Source organism: Aethalodelphis obliquidens, unplaced genomic scaffold (assembly GCF_003676395.1).
Source record: "Aethalodelphis obliquidens isolate GAN/ISIS:26980383/991018 unplaced genomic scaffold, ASM367639v1 scaffold28, whole genome shotgun sequence".
NCBI classification, from domain to species: Eukaryota; Metazoa; Chordata; class Mammalia; order Artiodactyla; family Delphinidae; genus Aethalodelphis; species Aethalodelphis obliquidens.
Genome location: NW_020837972.1, coordinates 13,515,569 through 13,529,898, shown reverse-complemented (window position 1 = coordinate 13,529,898; position 14,330 = coordinate 13,515,569). Strand labels below are relative to the sequence as shown.

The window sequence follows — 14,330 nt, the reverse complement described above, 5'->3', positions numbered from 1 at the left end:
CTCCTGGGAGTTTGGTCAGGAGCCCCAAGGGCTCAATCTAGGTGCACTGACAAAACCCAAACTTCTGGAACTGAAACTCAGACCTTGGAGTGTGGCCACCCTGGAGAAGGCACTCCAGCAGGAAGTAGCTTCCTCTTGGACATCATGCACCAAACACAAAGCATCTCCAACTGGCTTCAACCAGAAAGCCTCCCTAATCCAGAGGCCTATTGTAGGTCTGCTTCCTGTGAATAAGTGAGGATAAAATGTGCAGAATCTAACTGAACGTCCAACAATTAAACCAGAGGCAGGGGAGCATTCGTGACAGAAAACACCAAGCAAGCGATGAGACCAGGTGCACAACTCCCCTCCACACCACTGTGTATATGTGGCCTTGAATCGTGTAAATCCTACTGGTCTGCTCTCCAGATGGGCCTGCTGGCTAAGAAATGGGAGTACAGGATGAGGCAGTACTAAGCCACAGCCCTATGGAGACATAGTCCTGATAACGCTAATTACCTTGTAACGCACAACTATGGGGTACTGGCTGGCTTTTGGCTCTGCACTTCTCAAGGCAGAGTCATTCACTCCAATAGCCCACCCGCCTACAGGGCACAGATGCAGTAAAAGCTTCACTTTAACTTCACTTTAACATACTTGCACCATGAAAACAAACTCACACTTGTTTAGCTACTGAAAAAAAAAAATTAGTTGCAGGGATTCAAAGGAACATCCTTTTAAGTAAGAATATGACAGAAAAGCCTCAGCAGAGCCGACACTGCAGCCGATGGGCAATTACCCCCAAACCAGGGGCAGCGAGCCACGGGGCTGGACTGAAGGCCCGGACCAAACCCCAGGACACCCCACTCTAATGGCAACATCACAAATCCAGGCTGCATGGTGACCACAAACAGGGGCCTGAAGTGGGGGGTGTGGGGGGTGGATAAAAATCAGGGTTAGGTCATCGGGGACCAAACCAGGGTAGGAACGAAGGGACCAATTTCCATTAGGCCACAGCTGCCCGTAACACAGGGGTGCATTTCAAGAGTGAACTGATCAAGGCCCACCGCTCTGCATCCTCAACCCCATTCAATGGCCTGGATTCCACAACAGCATCATCAAGAAGGAACGTCTTGGGGACAAGCCCATCCCACCCCAAATCCAGGTCCCCTCTTCCATCCCCCCTCCCCTGACATTTGTGCGGGGCCTCTTCTCCTCGCCTTGACCTCCTGCTCGCGGGCACCTGTTCCAGTGACTCTGCTCCTGTATAAACACATGTGCCTCTTGATGTTTTACAATCAGTGAAAACCAGCTCGACACACCTTTACCTTCATTTATTTAGGATCCCCCTCTCTCAAAACTACCTCACACTGGGGAAAGCATGGAAACCGTCTCAGTCTTGTACCAATGAGGACATGAGCTCCTCGAGGACAGAGACTTCCCTATCAACCTCATTCTGTGAAGCACTTGGACCACATGAGTCCACAGGATTTAGAGTCAGTATAATGCGGTGGTTAAGAGAACACGCTTGGGGCCCAAGTCTGGCTTAAGCACCACCTCACTGGGGCACTGGAGCAAATGGCTCCATTCCTGCACTCCTGCCCCGCCAAGTCATCACAGGAGTCTCAGGAGCTCAATGAGGTCACAGCTTCCCCAGCCCTTAGCGTGCACTCTGCGTGCCAGCCACTCGGGGCACCATCTCCTCTCACCTCTACACCAAACCTCCACAGCGGGATCTATCGTGTCCTTGTCAAATGGCAAAACTCCACCACAGAACCAAGTTCATGTCTGGGCTAGGATTCAACCACATCTGTCAGCCTTCAGCGGCAGCTGTAGTATTTTTATATTATACCTGGCTCGATGTAAACACTCAGAGCTTCTATTTGATGTTATCATTACTCATGCCTCCCGCTATGAATCCAGTAACATCTTTTTTTTTTTAACTATTTATTTACTTATTTATGGCTGCATTGGGTCTTCGTTGCTGTGCGCGGGCTTTCTCTAGCTGCAGCGAGCGGGGGCTACCCTTCGTTGCGGTGTGCAGGTTTCGCATTGCGGTGGCTTCTCTTGTTGCGGAGTACAGGCTCCAAGCACGCGGGCTTCAGTAGTTGTGGCTCGTAGGCTTTAGAGCGCAGGCTCAGTAGCGCTCCCACGGAGCGCGTGGGATTCGTTGCTCCGCGGCATGTGGGATCTTCCTGCACCAGGGCTCGAACCCGTGTCCCCTGCACTGGCAGGCAGATTCTTAACCACTGCGCCACCAGGGAAGTCCCCTGAATCCAGTATCTTCTAAAGGAACCTCACAGGCTTTACTGAGGTCATGAATGACTTCCACAGGGGCCTGAAGGTTGAAAGATGCCCCTGGTGAGGCAAGAACTTAAAGATAAAGTGGCAGTTAGTCGGGCGGTTGGCAGAAAGGAGAAAAGGTGGCTGGCGTAAGGTAAGAGGACACATGAATTAAAAATGATAGAGTGCCCCACGTTTTCAAGCTCATGAAGCTCTCGTTGATTCCTGGGGTTACTGAGAACCGTGGCCTCAGCTGCAGAGAAAAGTCACCCTCAGGTAATTCTACCTATAATCTCACTACTCCAAGTGTGGTCTGACCAACAGCATCACCAGCCCCGGAGAGGTGGTTAGAATTGCAGGATCACTGGCTCCACCCCAGACCCCCTGAACCAGAATCTGCATTTTATCAAGACCCCTGGCTGACTCACACACGCATTCAAGGTGGGGGAATCACCGACCTATAATCCATCCCAGTTCCTCTGCCGACAGTACACCTTTCTGCCTGCACAAGCCAGCTGTCCCAGGTTCTCCACCAGTGGTTCAGGCAGTGAAGAGAACGTCCCACCAATTCCCACAGATGGCTGGAAAGGCGGAAATCCTGTTTGGACAGAGCAGGTCACTGGGTACGCCTGTTTCCAATGTGTTATCTGGTTTAAGCTTCTCATTGGCCTCATACTCCACTTTGTTTTTCAAGAGATCTTCATGTTGAATTGGAGAAGGAGATTTTAGGAAGTATGTTTTCTGGGCAGAGCTAGGCAACACTGATACTGGGCATCAATCCACAGAAGTGAAATCAGTCACTCGGTGAGAGGAAGGAAACCAGACCTTTAAGTCGACACCGTAACAGCACCATCTGTGGAAGCGCTCATTATCCTTCTAGCTCCAGTGCCTTCTCTTTAGACGCTCCATCATTACCTTGGCAGTGCTTTCCATACCGAGGGTACCAAACGGCTTGAGGAAGGACATCGGTACCTTTAATGCCCATGGCTATAGCTTTAAGCACTTCTGTAATCTATTTTACTGCATCACAAATGACTTCCCTGCATTTATTTGTCTTTTCTACCCTGGCAGGTTTGGCCGCTCAAGCCACTGAGGATGCCTACTGTCCCTGTTAAGATTCCAGCTGTAAAATTGCCTGGCCAAACAACATCTATTGCTTGTCAATAATTAGGCTGCCAAATCACAGGTGAGGTGATGACAGCCTTCCCCGCAGATGGAAAGGGAGCAGCTATAAACTGACAATATTTCCCACCAGCCTAATGAAGGCTCTGAGCATCTGGTGGCTCTAACGGAAAGCGATGAGGCGTCAATGCCAGCCGGAGCCACCGTCGGAGAAGATGGTGTGCAGGTCAGAAAACAGGCACACCGACTGGGACCGGACAAGGTACCAATGTGCTTGCAGTTTAATTAAAAAAACATTTCAACAAGAATAAGACGGTGCTGTTCTGAAGATGCTGTTTCAGCATCCATTCTCACCAAAACACATTTCTGAGCCACTGTCAGTGGTCTGCAAGGAATTCATTCCTCTTGCCAAGTCTTTCAATGAGGACGGTGTATCAGAAGAGAGATTTTTCAAGAGTCAGACCCCTACTTTAGACGCAACCACATGATCATCGGTGCATCGTGGGGACTGGAGCTAGAAGTTTGTGTCAATGGGAGGTCCATGTTAGCTAACAGCACCAGAAATACCAAAGGGGAAATACAGCTCTTAACTGTTACTTTTAGTTTCAAAGTCAGCCCCAAGGACTTACATAACAACAATGTATTTCTTAAGGACCCCGACAAAAATCAGACATGCCAGAACCCCAGGACCTTCTGAACATGATTATAAGAGTGAAATTTTGGGGTGTGCCGAAGGCATGTCACTTACATACCCAAGTGACAAACTCACCACTGACGCGCCTTGCGATAATTGCTGATGGAAAGAAATTTTGCCAAGTTCCAAAATAGCTAGTTCAAGCCAATTCCCATCCTGTACCCTTCTCAGCATTGTTGGTCTACATATGGCAACAGAAGAGGCAGCCCATATTGCCTCTCCCTTAAACTTGCCTACAACCTGCTGAGTTCACATATGCGGATGACTGAATCCTAGAAGGCCAGGGAGGGACTGGCTCCGAGTCTAACGTAACTTTCCTGCCTTTACAAGAGAACAGTTCAGTTTAGCTATCCCAGCTGAAATGGTAACAACTCTTTCTGAAATGTTCACAGTAACACCTGGGGCGAAGGGATCTAACAGCACAGATGACACAGCCAAAGCCTCTGTTCTCACACCCGGGTCAAAGGAAGACAATGCTTTTTCCATAATGAAGGTAGAACGAAAAAAAACAAGCAGAGGGATTCCTACCACCACAGAGGGACCAGGGTAATTTGTGAATATAACCAAGATAGGAATGGCAGTCGACCCAGGAATTACATTAAATAAAGTATAAGCCTGAAGTTGCAGTCACTATTAAAGATCTACCCTTTAATTTACCCAGCGGCTGTTATGTACAGGGCCCTGTACTAGGCACTCGTATTTCTAACCACAGTTTTGTGAGATAAGATATGATCAGCCCCATTTTACAGAGGGGGAAATTGGCTCAGAGGGGTTAAGTGGCTTGACTGAAGTCACACAGCCAATACAAGACAGAGCTAGAACTCTGACCCACCGTATGAAAGCCCACCCTCCTTTCAGCTCACTCTGTTCTGCTGAGGAACCAACAGGAGTCAGCACCGGAGCACCGCCCTCCCCCCAGGGTCCCCCTTGGGTCTCCCAGGACCCTGCTCTGTGGTGCTTTCATACCTCCAGTCAGTTCCATCGTTAGCTTTTCATTTTCAATCATTTTCTTCTTTTCTTCTAGCTCGGCAATCAGGTTCTCTTTCAGCTCAACCTTCTTGTCTTCAAATTCCTTCACTGCCGCCTTCTTTTCTTTGATGTAATTTCTTTCCACTTGTTCAGTCTGAGCAAAAGAGAAACACAGGCTGGGGCTACATGACCCTGGCAGCCAGGGCTCCAACACAAAGCCTGGCTCTGTGCACAAGCACAGAGGAAATACGTTTACTAGAAAGAAGAGAAACAGCTGCAGTCAACACACCAACTTTCAGAAACAGGGTGTCTGGGAGCAAGTTTTCCAACGAATGTGTGAAACTGAACCACACTTCTGGTTTTTATGTGCATACCTCACTCGTGACTCAGATCTATTTCCTCTCTTCCACATCTTGTATTTTATGGATTGTATGTGAAAACAGAATGTAAGTTTCTCAGAAACAGTAAATAAACCCTCTTGAAGACACAATTTCAAAGAAAATAGTACATTCCAGATGAAATATCTATATTTAAAATAGTTACAGGATACCAAGTCAAGACGGCCTGAGTTACTCTATTGTTTTTTGATGCTTACAGTAAGATAAAGGCCAACGAGAGGACAGGATCACTTCTTAGGTGCCTGAACCCCGAGGTACCCAAACCCTGAAATTATACTGAGTAAAATAAATGCGTACGCATCCATTTTCCAAATCTCACTGTTGCATTAAGTGAAGAACAAGGGGGCTCCTGGTGGGCTACGGCTGTGGACCCTGTGACCCCCTGGGCTGTGGCCGTGTGTGTTGCACTGACTTCAGTCCCAACACCGTCTCTCATAACGCGGCTTTGATAAACTATGACCCCGCCACACCCCACACACACACCAGCCTCCCGGGAGCAAGCACATTACCCAAGATTCCAGCCCTCATCTCTGCCTGTAGCGCCGCACCTCACATGCAACCAGCACTCAGACGTCTGCTAAGTGAAAGATCTTAATCCATCTTTCCGACCCAACCAGGGTTTCAGCTGTAAAACGGAGCCAATTCAGAGACCAGGCTGCTTTGAGGACCAATATAACAAACTATTAGGCCATTATAATTCAGACACACTCCCAAATGGCTTTAATGTGAGATAAGCGTCGACAAGAAAGCGGTCAAGTGTGAGTATCCCCTAGCCCCTCTGTGATAAGCAGAAGCTGCCCAACCAACAAACGAATAGATGGAATTTCTGAACTGAGACCAAATGTCCTTTAGTCAAACAGAACACTGATGGAGGCATCCGGGGGGCTTCCCAGCTGTCTACGTGGTAATGGAAGGAAAGGCCATTGGATCGGTTGGGAGAGCAAGATTCCAGTCTCAGAATGAGCCTGCAAGCCCAGAAGACCCGTGGTACTTACTTCCAGCTGGAGGAAGAGTTCTGAAAGAGATAAAACATGCAATTAGATTCACCAGGCTATGCCACCTTTCTAGACAGTGACGTTAGGATTCATTTAGAAGCAGTAATTGCTTTCTGAAAACACGGCTGCAAGGAGAAAATGTTTCCGTCAGTAAGCTGCTGATATATGTGAAGGGGTAGGATGCGAGAAGCATGCGTGTCTAGTTAAAATCCGACCCTGAACAGAATGCGCTCTGGCAGCTCTGCCCAAGGGTGAAAGCGAGCAGGAACCAAACTGCCCTGGCGAAATCAGTAAGAGCTAGAAGCTAGCCCTTCTTCCACTCAGTACACACCCTCAGCAGTCCTGCAGGGCAGGGAGAAGGAGCAATGCAGTTACTCCAGAAGCAGAGGCAACATGGATATTTTTAAAGCCCCTCGCACAGGGCTCTGCGTGGTGAGGAAGGGCATTCCCCAAGCTTTCAGAGGGCAGAGGTCCCGAGCCCTCCTGCGGCTCTGCTCACACCCAGGCCTCCACCTGCAATGTCCTCTGGTCTCTGACCGCAACTCAGAGTTTCAGACTACTGCAGCCTCCTCGAGGCCTTTTCTGAGGCCCCTTCGCTCACCAAGCCCCTCTCAGACACCTCAGAGTATCCACTGCCCGGTATCAGCAGCTTACTAAGCACCCACTGCGCGCCAGATCAGCGCCTGTTTACTCAGCAGCTCCCCGACCTCTCGACTCTAAGGTCCTGTGCACACTGAGCATGTGAAACCAAACAGGTCCACGGCTTCTTTTCTGGGTGACATCTGAGCTGCTGCAAATGGTCCACGGCTTCTTTTCTGGGTGACATCTGAGCTGCTGCAAATGGTCCACAAAGACTGTTGGTGGAGCGGTAACTCCAGGGGTGCTGTTCCCATCTAACCATGGTCTCCTTTGCAGACCTGAAGGATCTTACGGATCCATCACCCCATAAAAGAGCACATATGCACAGTCACACATAAAACCTTGAGCGTTTCAAGAACTCGAGATGAAGAATCTAGACATCCATCAACTGTTCAATGAGAAAATTGAGGAAAACGGACCAGCCACTCACTATTTTCTAACCCCCAGAAATCCTCATCACCTTGGCACCAGGAAGCGTGAGGCACATGAGCCCAAGTGCACCCAGCCCAACACACTCACTCCTGACTGCTGCAGACCCGTACCCGTGTGAACGGGCCAGATATCTGAAGTCTGCACCATTCGGAGACTTCACCTCTGCACCAGCAAGTCAAGCGACACGTAGCACTCTCGGAGCTGGTGGTGGTTGTTTCAAAGCAGCCAGACGCCAGACACAACAAAAGCAGGTGGATCAGCTCCACACGGACTGTGCTTTTTCAAGCTCAAGGTGTGACTGATTCAGGAGCCCCTCTGCATTTTCACCTGGGGGCAGGGGTGGGGGGGATGTTTATGAAAGACACCGAGCACAGGATTGAGAGCAGAATTCAGAAAGACAAATCAACACTCACCCTGCAGTGCTCGCTTAAGAGAAATGGCTCACATCAATTTTCTTTCCCTCCTTACATCTCAAACCAGTTCCACGAGATATTAGCAGCGCTCTCTCCAAATGGGGAAACTGAGGCTCCAAGAGCAGAAGCGTGCTAAAAGGCTTAAGCCCTTAAGGGATGGGAGGAAGCCCTCAACCTGGGACCTCAGCCTCCACAGCACCACCCCCTTTTCCTGCTGAAAAGGGGCTCCAGGAAGAAGGCTGAGGATTTTAAAGATGCCTGAGGAGATGCTTCAGGAACTTAGAGTGGGGCAGGGAGAGGGGTGCTGGGTCGCCACAGCAGCTCTATCGCCCACCTTCCCTGCAGCTCCTTTTCTGTGCCTTGACGGACATGGGCATCTACTCACTGAAGGAAACAAAGAAGGGTTCCGTCCATAGAAAGCTGGAAAGTCAATGGATCAGAAAGTGAAAGGACAGCAGCCTAAGGCCACTCACTGAGGAAGAAGATGAACAGTCCTACCTAAGTGCAGCTTTGGAGTCTCTCTTCGCCCAAACTCGCCCCACAATGGGATAGCTGAAACACATTTTGGAGAATGGCTCTTCTGGCCACATTACGCCCCAATCGATGATCAGCCAAAGGAGGAAAATTTGACGAGGATTTATTTCCAGTTAAGACAGGGCCTCACCTGCATTTCGTATCCTCTCTTTGTACTGCTGATCTAGTTTTTTCATCCTCTTCTGATATTCCTGTAATGTACCTGATTGAGATTTACAAAATAGTTACTATGAAGATCAAACTGCTCTACATTTCGGTTTTCTAGCACCGACACTGAATGTTTTAAATAACATTAGAGTAAAACACACACCATGGAAAGGCACCCGTGAGTAGAGGTAACTTGGTTCCCAAGCAAGATGCAGAGCAGAAACCCCAACCAGTGGTCTTAAGACTCTCTAGCAAGTGAGGAGTAGAAGAAAGCTGCGCCGATCCACCAGTGACTCTCATCACTCGCTGCTAGTTCCGGTCTGTGGGCCTCCCTTTCCTGGAAAAAGCTCACTCTCCCCCAGTAAGGTCTAGATTAACGCCATCCAGTAGAACTTGCTGTGCAACGGTGGAAATGGTCTATTTTGCCCTGTCCAGTATGACAGCCCCGAGTCACATGTGGCTATGAGCACGTGAAATGGGGCTAGTGCAAGCCAGGAAGTGAACTGTTAATTTTATTTAATTAAATTTAAATAGCCGCGTGTGGCTAGTGACATTACTGGACAGCTCAGTACAGCATCTGACCAAATGGCTCTTCCCTGAGCAACTAATGAGGGTCCCAATTAGCATGGGAAGTGTTTTCGGATGACAATGCTTCAGTGGGCTATATATACGGATTTTTATTATTAATTAATTAACTTATTTTGGGCTGCGTTGGGTCTTCGTTGCCGTGCGCGGGCTTTCTCTAGTTGCGGTGAGCAGGGACTACTCTTTGTTGCGGTGCACAGGTTTCGCATTGCGGTGGCTTCTCTTGTTGTGGAGCATGGGCTCAGTAGTTGTGGCTTGTAGAATCTAGAGTGCAGGCTCAGTAGTTGTGGCGCACCGGCTTAGCTGCTCCGCAGCATGTGGGATCTTTCCGGACCAGGGCTCGAACCTGTGTCCCCTGCATTGGCAGGCGGATTCTTAACCACTGCGCCACCAAGGAAGTCCCCAGTGGGCTATATTAATGGTATCTTTTTCAAAATCCCCCACTCAACCCTGCCAGGCACACTTTACAGACCTGCTAGAGTGGGACGTATTTCTTTCTCTGGCAATACTTCCATTACCATCGGAAGAAAAACTAAAACAAAGGTGTGTGATTGCAAGTCACAGGAACATGTTTCACTATGAAGGAGAAATCAATATAAGATGGGCTGCTCCAAGCAATGGAAGTACCTCATGGAGAAGCAGTTTCAGTGCCGGGGACCCCACAGAAGCAAGCTGAAGAGTTACTGACAGCAGCCACCGACGCTGGGCTGTCACCGGGTGCCCAGCGGTGCTGGTCGCCCCTCACACACAATCTCACCTGCCTCTACTTTCTTCATTTCACAGATTAGAAGACAAATTAAGCAAGAGACAGTGAAATGCCCAAGGTCAAATTTCTAGAAAGCAGTGCAGGTGGGATTCAAGCCCGCGACAGGAATGGAGAGCCTGTGCTCTTCACCCAGTGCTGAACTGCCTCTGACAGCAAACAGCCTTGGACAAGACACGACCCACTTGTAGTATACAAAGTAAAAAGAGAAAACACGGTGAGAACGACCCACAGCTCGTTAGCATTCCGTTTAGAAAGAACAGTACAATTATATTTATCCTTAGTAACAGCATCTGTCCTAAAAACAGCCAGCTTTAGGCATGGCGGTTTCCAGTTCTTGCTCTGCAGAAGGCCTTAACTGAGATTTCAAAAGTCTGAAAACTGCCACTTTGCTGACTGCTAGAATCAGCCAGACCAAATTTTAAATCACTCCCACTTCACTGAGAAGTGAAATACACAGATTTCAAAGGTGTGTGATATTAGGAAGTATGTTTAGAAAAGAAGGATTAAATCACACACCAACCTTCTTGCAGTTGTTGCAACTGTCTCTTGAGAGAAGCCAATTTATCCTGATACATCCTGTAAAAAAAAAAAAAAAAAAAAGGAAAGCCACACTCAGAGACAAAAGTATCCAATACCCAATTCAATAATAATCTACATGCAGAAATTACCTGGGCTTTTATGGAAATGTCATTAATGTCCCTTAGGGAGAGAGAAAACTAAAGTCTGCTGGTGGTTTAAAATGTGCCCACAGCTAAAGGGATCAGAAAGGGACAAGGATTCTGTGGTTTGAATGGTGTCCCGGCTTTGCAGATTCTCCGGTGTTCTCTCACCCTTAGAGAATCAGTCTAAAATCTACAAATACGAAGACATGCAAGTTTAAATAAATAAATGATAAACACAGTTAGGCAAGAACACACACAGAAAGACTGGAAGTGTGAAGCCATTTTCTTGGGGATTCAGAAGCGTGACATACACACGAAAACGTAAAAAGCGTTAAATGCAGGTCTCATATCAACTCTACAATCAGATCATAAGTTCCAAAGGAATAAGACTATGCCTCCAGCACATTTTTCTATATAGACAGCACTGCTGTGTAAGCACTGTGTTCATAAACCTTCACATCATTTCTAAAAACACTTCTCTTTTATGATCAGAGAAATGACAGCAATTCAGTAACAAAAGTTAAAATGCAGGATTTATTTGCAGCCCCAGTGGGATAAGAACACACAGTACACACAAAGCAAAAGAACCTGGCATGTTTTCACCCCCCTCACGGTGAATGGATTATAGGCAATTATATACCCTGGTAAGTCTGTTTGAATGGTGGATTTCACACGTCAGTCACGTTTCAGCAATATTTTTGCTTCTACCAGAAAAACACCCCCCGGGCTTCCCTGGTGGCGCAGCGGTTGAGAGTCCGCCTGCCTATGCAGGGAACACGGGTTCGTGCCCTGGTCTGAGAAGATCCCACATGCCGCGGAGCGGCTGGGCCCGTAAGCCATGGCCGCTGAGCCTGCGCGTCCGGAGCCTGTGCTCCACAACGGGAGAGGCCACAACAGTGAGAGGCCCGCGTACCGCAAAAAAAAAAAACCCCAAAAACCCCAATTTCACAGTGACAGAAACAGGACTTGCAACCAGTCCAACAGGTAACAGGCACAGCAGCCTCTCGATCACTCCAGTAAGGGCTGCAAACACAACCTGTCTGTTTACAGGCTGAGGAAGAGTAGGCAGAATCTCAGAATTACACGGAAGGCCTTTTTTGTTTTTTGTTTTGGCTGCGCTGCCCAGCATGTGGGATCTTATTTCCCTGACAAGGGATGGAACCCGTGGTCCCCCGCATTGGAAGAGTGGAGTCTTAACCACTGGACCACCAGGGAAGTCTCAAGGCCTGATTCTTTTAGGGAGAATGCTGATGCTTTCAATGCTCATCTTGAATCACAAAGAGCATTCAATTTTAATCAAAATTATTTTCTACACCATCAAATATTAAGGGGTACGTTCACTTAAACACACCAAGTATAGGAGAGGGAAAGGATGAGTAAGCTGCACACAGGAAGTCAATATTTGGAACCCAATATTTAATTTTTTTTTTTAATGTGAAGACCACTGGCCAGAGGGGGGAAATGGTGTTTAATTTTCCATATATAATTTTCCACCACAGTGAGTGTGCCAGACTACGTCTTTGAATTCTTAGTAGGTCTTTGAAAGAGAGTATTAACAGATTCAAGAAGTAAACAACAACAACAAAATTCAGATTTGGAAAAAGAATAGGTATGTAAAAATACATCTCAAATGGGTCCAGGTAAGTCAGTAAGAAGCCTGGAGAGAGTACAAGTAAAATAAAAAGCCAGCACAGTTTCAGGGCTGAAGCTGTGAGAAAAATCACATCAGTTATTAAAGCAATCCTTTATTTGGCACTGGTCAGATCTAGCTGAGCTTCCCCTTTGGATTCCAAAGCGTGAAAAGGATGACAGAATCCAGATGATGGTCACAAAACATTCGTGTATACAGAAAACATTCTATAAGGAAAGGAATGTGGATCATCCAGTTTGATGGTAAAGAATTTAAAAAACAGAATCAAGATCCTCAAAATACATTCCACACATACTTATCAGATCTGTTATACTGTTTTGCCCATAAGTTTCCGATTAGAGGGAGTGGTTTTAGTTTCTCTGAGGCGTGGCTCTGCTGGAGGCCTGGGTGCGGATGCGGGTAAGGGGAAAGGGCACTGGAGGAGTCTGGAGCCCTGCTCTCCAATCCTGGTCTCCCTGAGCTCTCCAGGCATCGCCGTCCAGCTAGTAGTCAGTGCTCAGGTGGGGTCACGCCCATCTAAGAACCAAGGAGCTGTGAAACACCATTTCCCCCCTCTGGGCAGTGGTCTTCACATTAAAAAAAAAAAAAAAAAAGGCAAGGGTTCTCTCCTGTTACATGGCCTTATTTCCCAGGAACATTTCCCTCCAGATTCTTTCTAGCCTTCCCTCAAAAGATTCTTATCACAGGAAGACTGATTAAATGTGACAAATTTAAAGGGGGGAAATTGCACACATATGCATGGTCTTTGGAAGCACTACGTGAAAACCATATATACGAAATCACTATTAAAGATGCCCTTGTCAATTCTGTATTCCAAAGAAGAAATGTAAAAACCATACTCACTGTTCCTTCATTTCTACATAGTCTTCTTCATCATGCTTTGCCAGGTCGGTTTCGCTAGCATCCTCAGTGTCTGTGTAAAAAATTAGGGAAGATTTGTTAAAATCGTAATTCGTAGAGTTGGTATCACCTGACACAGTGACACTTCACAAACTTCTATAAAATGAATTTATACTCAATGCAGGCCTGCGTGAAGCCATCAATGAAAAATATTACATCTAATTACTTCAGAAAAGAAAACGCCATTTCCAACTTGTACACAGCCAGATTCATCCAAAGAGCCTGCCTTTATCTGAAGTGCAGCCAGAGAACAGAGTGCATCAGACACAGGTGGTCACAGTCAAGGCTGCGACTTCAGAAGAAACAACACTGGCAGTTCAGTTAAAGGATATGTGGGTGTTAAGACTGGAAAACTACAGGCAGCAAGCCCTGCTCACTACTCCTAAACAACCTAATATGTACATTCTCTTCTGGTAAATGCCAGTTTGAACCCCTAAAGGATTTTACATCATATATACAAAGGAGAATCCAAAACAATTAGAGGAACTCTAATAACCGAAATATTTTCAAAGGGAGAGGGAAGAAGACAAGAAGATCAAACAGAAACTGTTTCAGAACACTTTAAACATTGGTTTTAATTTTTTTAACATCTTTATTGGAGTATAATTGCTTTAAAATGTTGTGTTACTTTCTGCTGTATAACAAAGTGAATCAGCTATATATATACATATATCCCCATATCCCCTCCCTCTTGTGTCTCCCTCCCACCCTCCCTATCCCACCCCTCTAGGTGATCACAAAGCACCGAGCTGATCTCCCTGTGCTATGCGGCTGCTTCCCACTAGCTATCTATTTTACATTTGGTAGTGTATATATATCCATGCCACTCTCTCACTTCGTCCCAGCTTACCCTTACCCCTCCCCGTGTCCTCAAGTCCATTCTCTACGTAAACATTGTTTTTAGAATAAGCAAACGGCTGGAGTGTCTACCTAACTTCAACAGCCCTACTTGAGGTGGGGGAACAAAAATCAATTTTTGCTTCACTACTCCCCCTTGTGGGCATTAAAAAACAGTACAAGTGATTCACATTCAAATTCTCTGGTTAAGCCTTGTCTTCAAATGTAGTTTAACCAGATTGTAATTCATTTCTTCAATTTCGTATCTTCACATACATATGACTTTTTTTTTTTTTTTTTTTTTTTGCGGTACGCGGGCCTCTC

At 46.9% G+C, this 14,330-nt stretch overlaps 1 protein-coding gene across 7 annotated transcripts in view; it reads right to left on the bottom strand.

Moving 5' to 3' along the window:
• Positions 1–14,330, bottom strand: part of SUDS3 (SIN3A corepressor complex component SDS3) — a 301,932-nt gene that overhangs the window by 285,870 nt on the left and 1,732 nt on the right. For all 7 annotated transcript variants that reach the window (XM_027124722.1, XM_027124723.1, XM_027124724.1 and 4 more), the window contains exons 2-6: positions 13,113–13,182; positions 10,477–10,532; positions 8,589–8,660; positions 6,441–6,460; positions 5,045–5,201 (exon numbers count right to left, since the gene is read on the bottom strand). In XM_027124722.1, the coding sequence (XP_026980523.1) occupies positions 5,045–5,201; positions 6,441–6,460; positions 8,589–8,660; positions 10,477–10,532; positions 13,113–13,182 (375 nt within the window). The remainder of the gene's footprint in view (positions 1–5,044; positions 5,202–6,440; positions 6,461–8,588; positions 8,661–10,476; positions 10,533–13,112; positions 13,183–14,330) is intronic.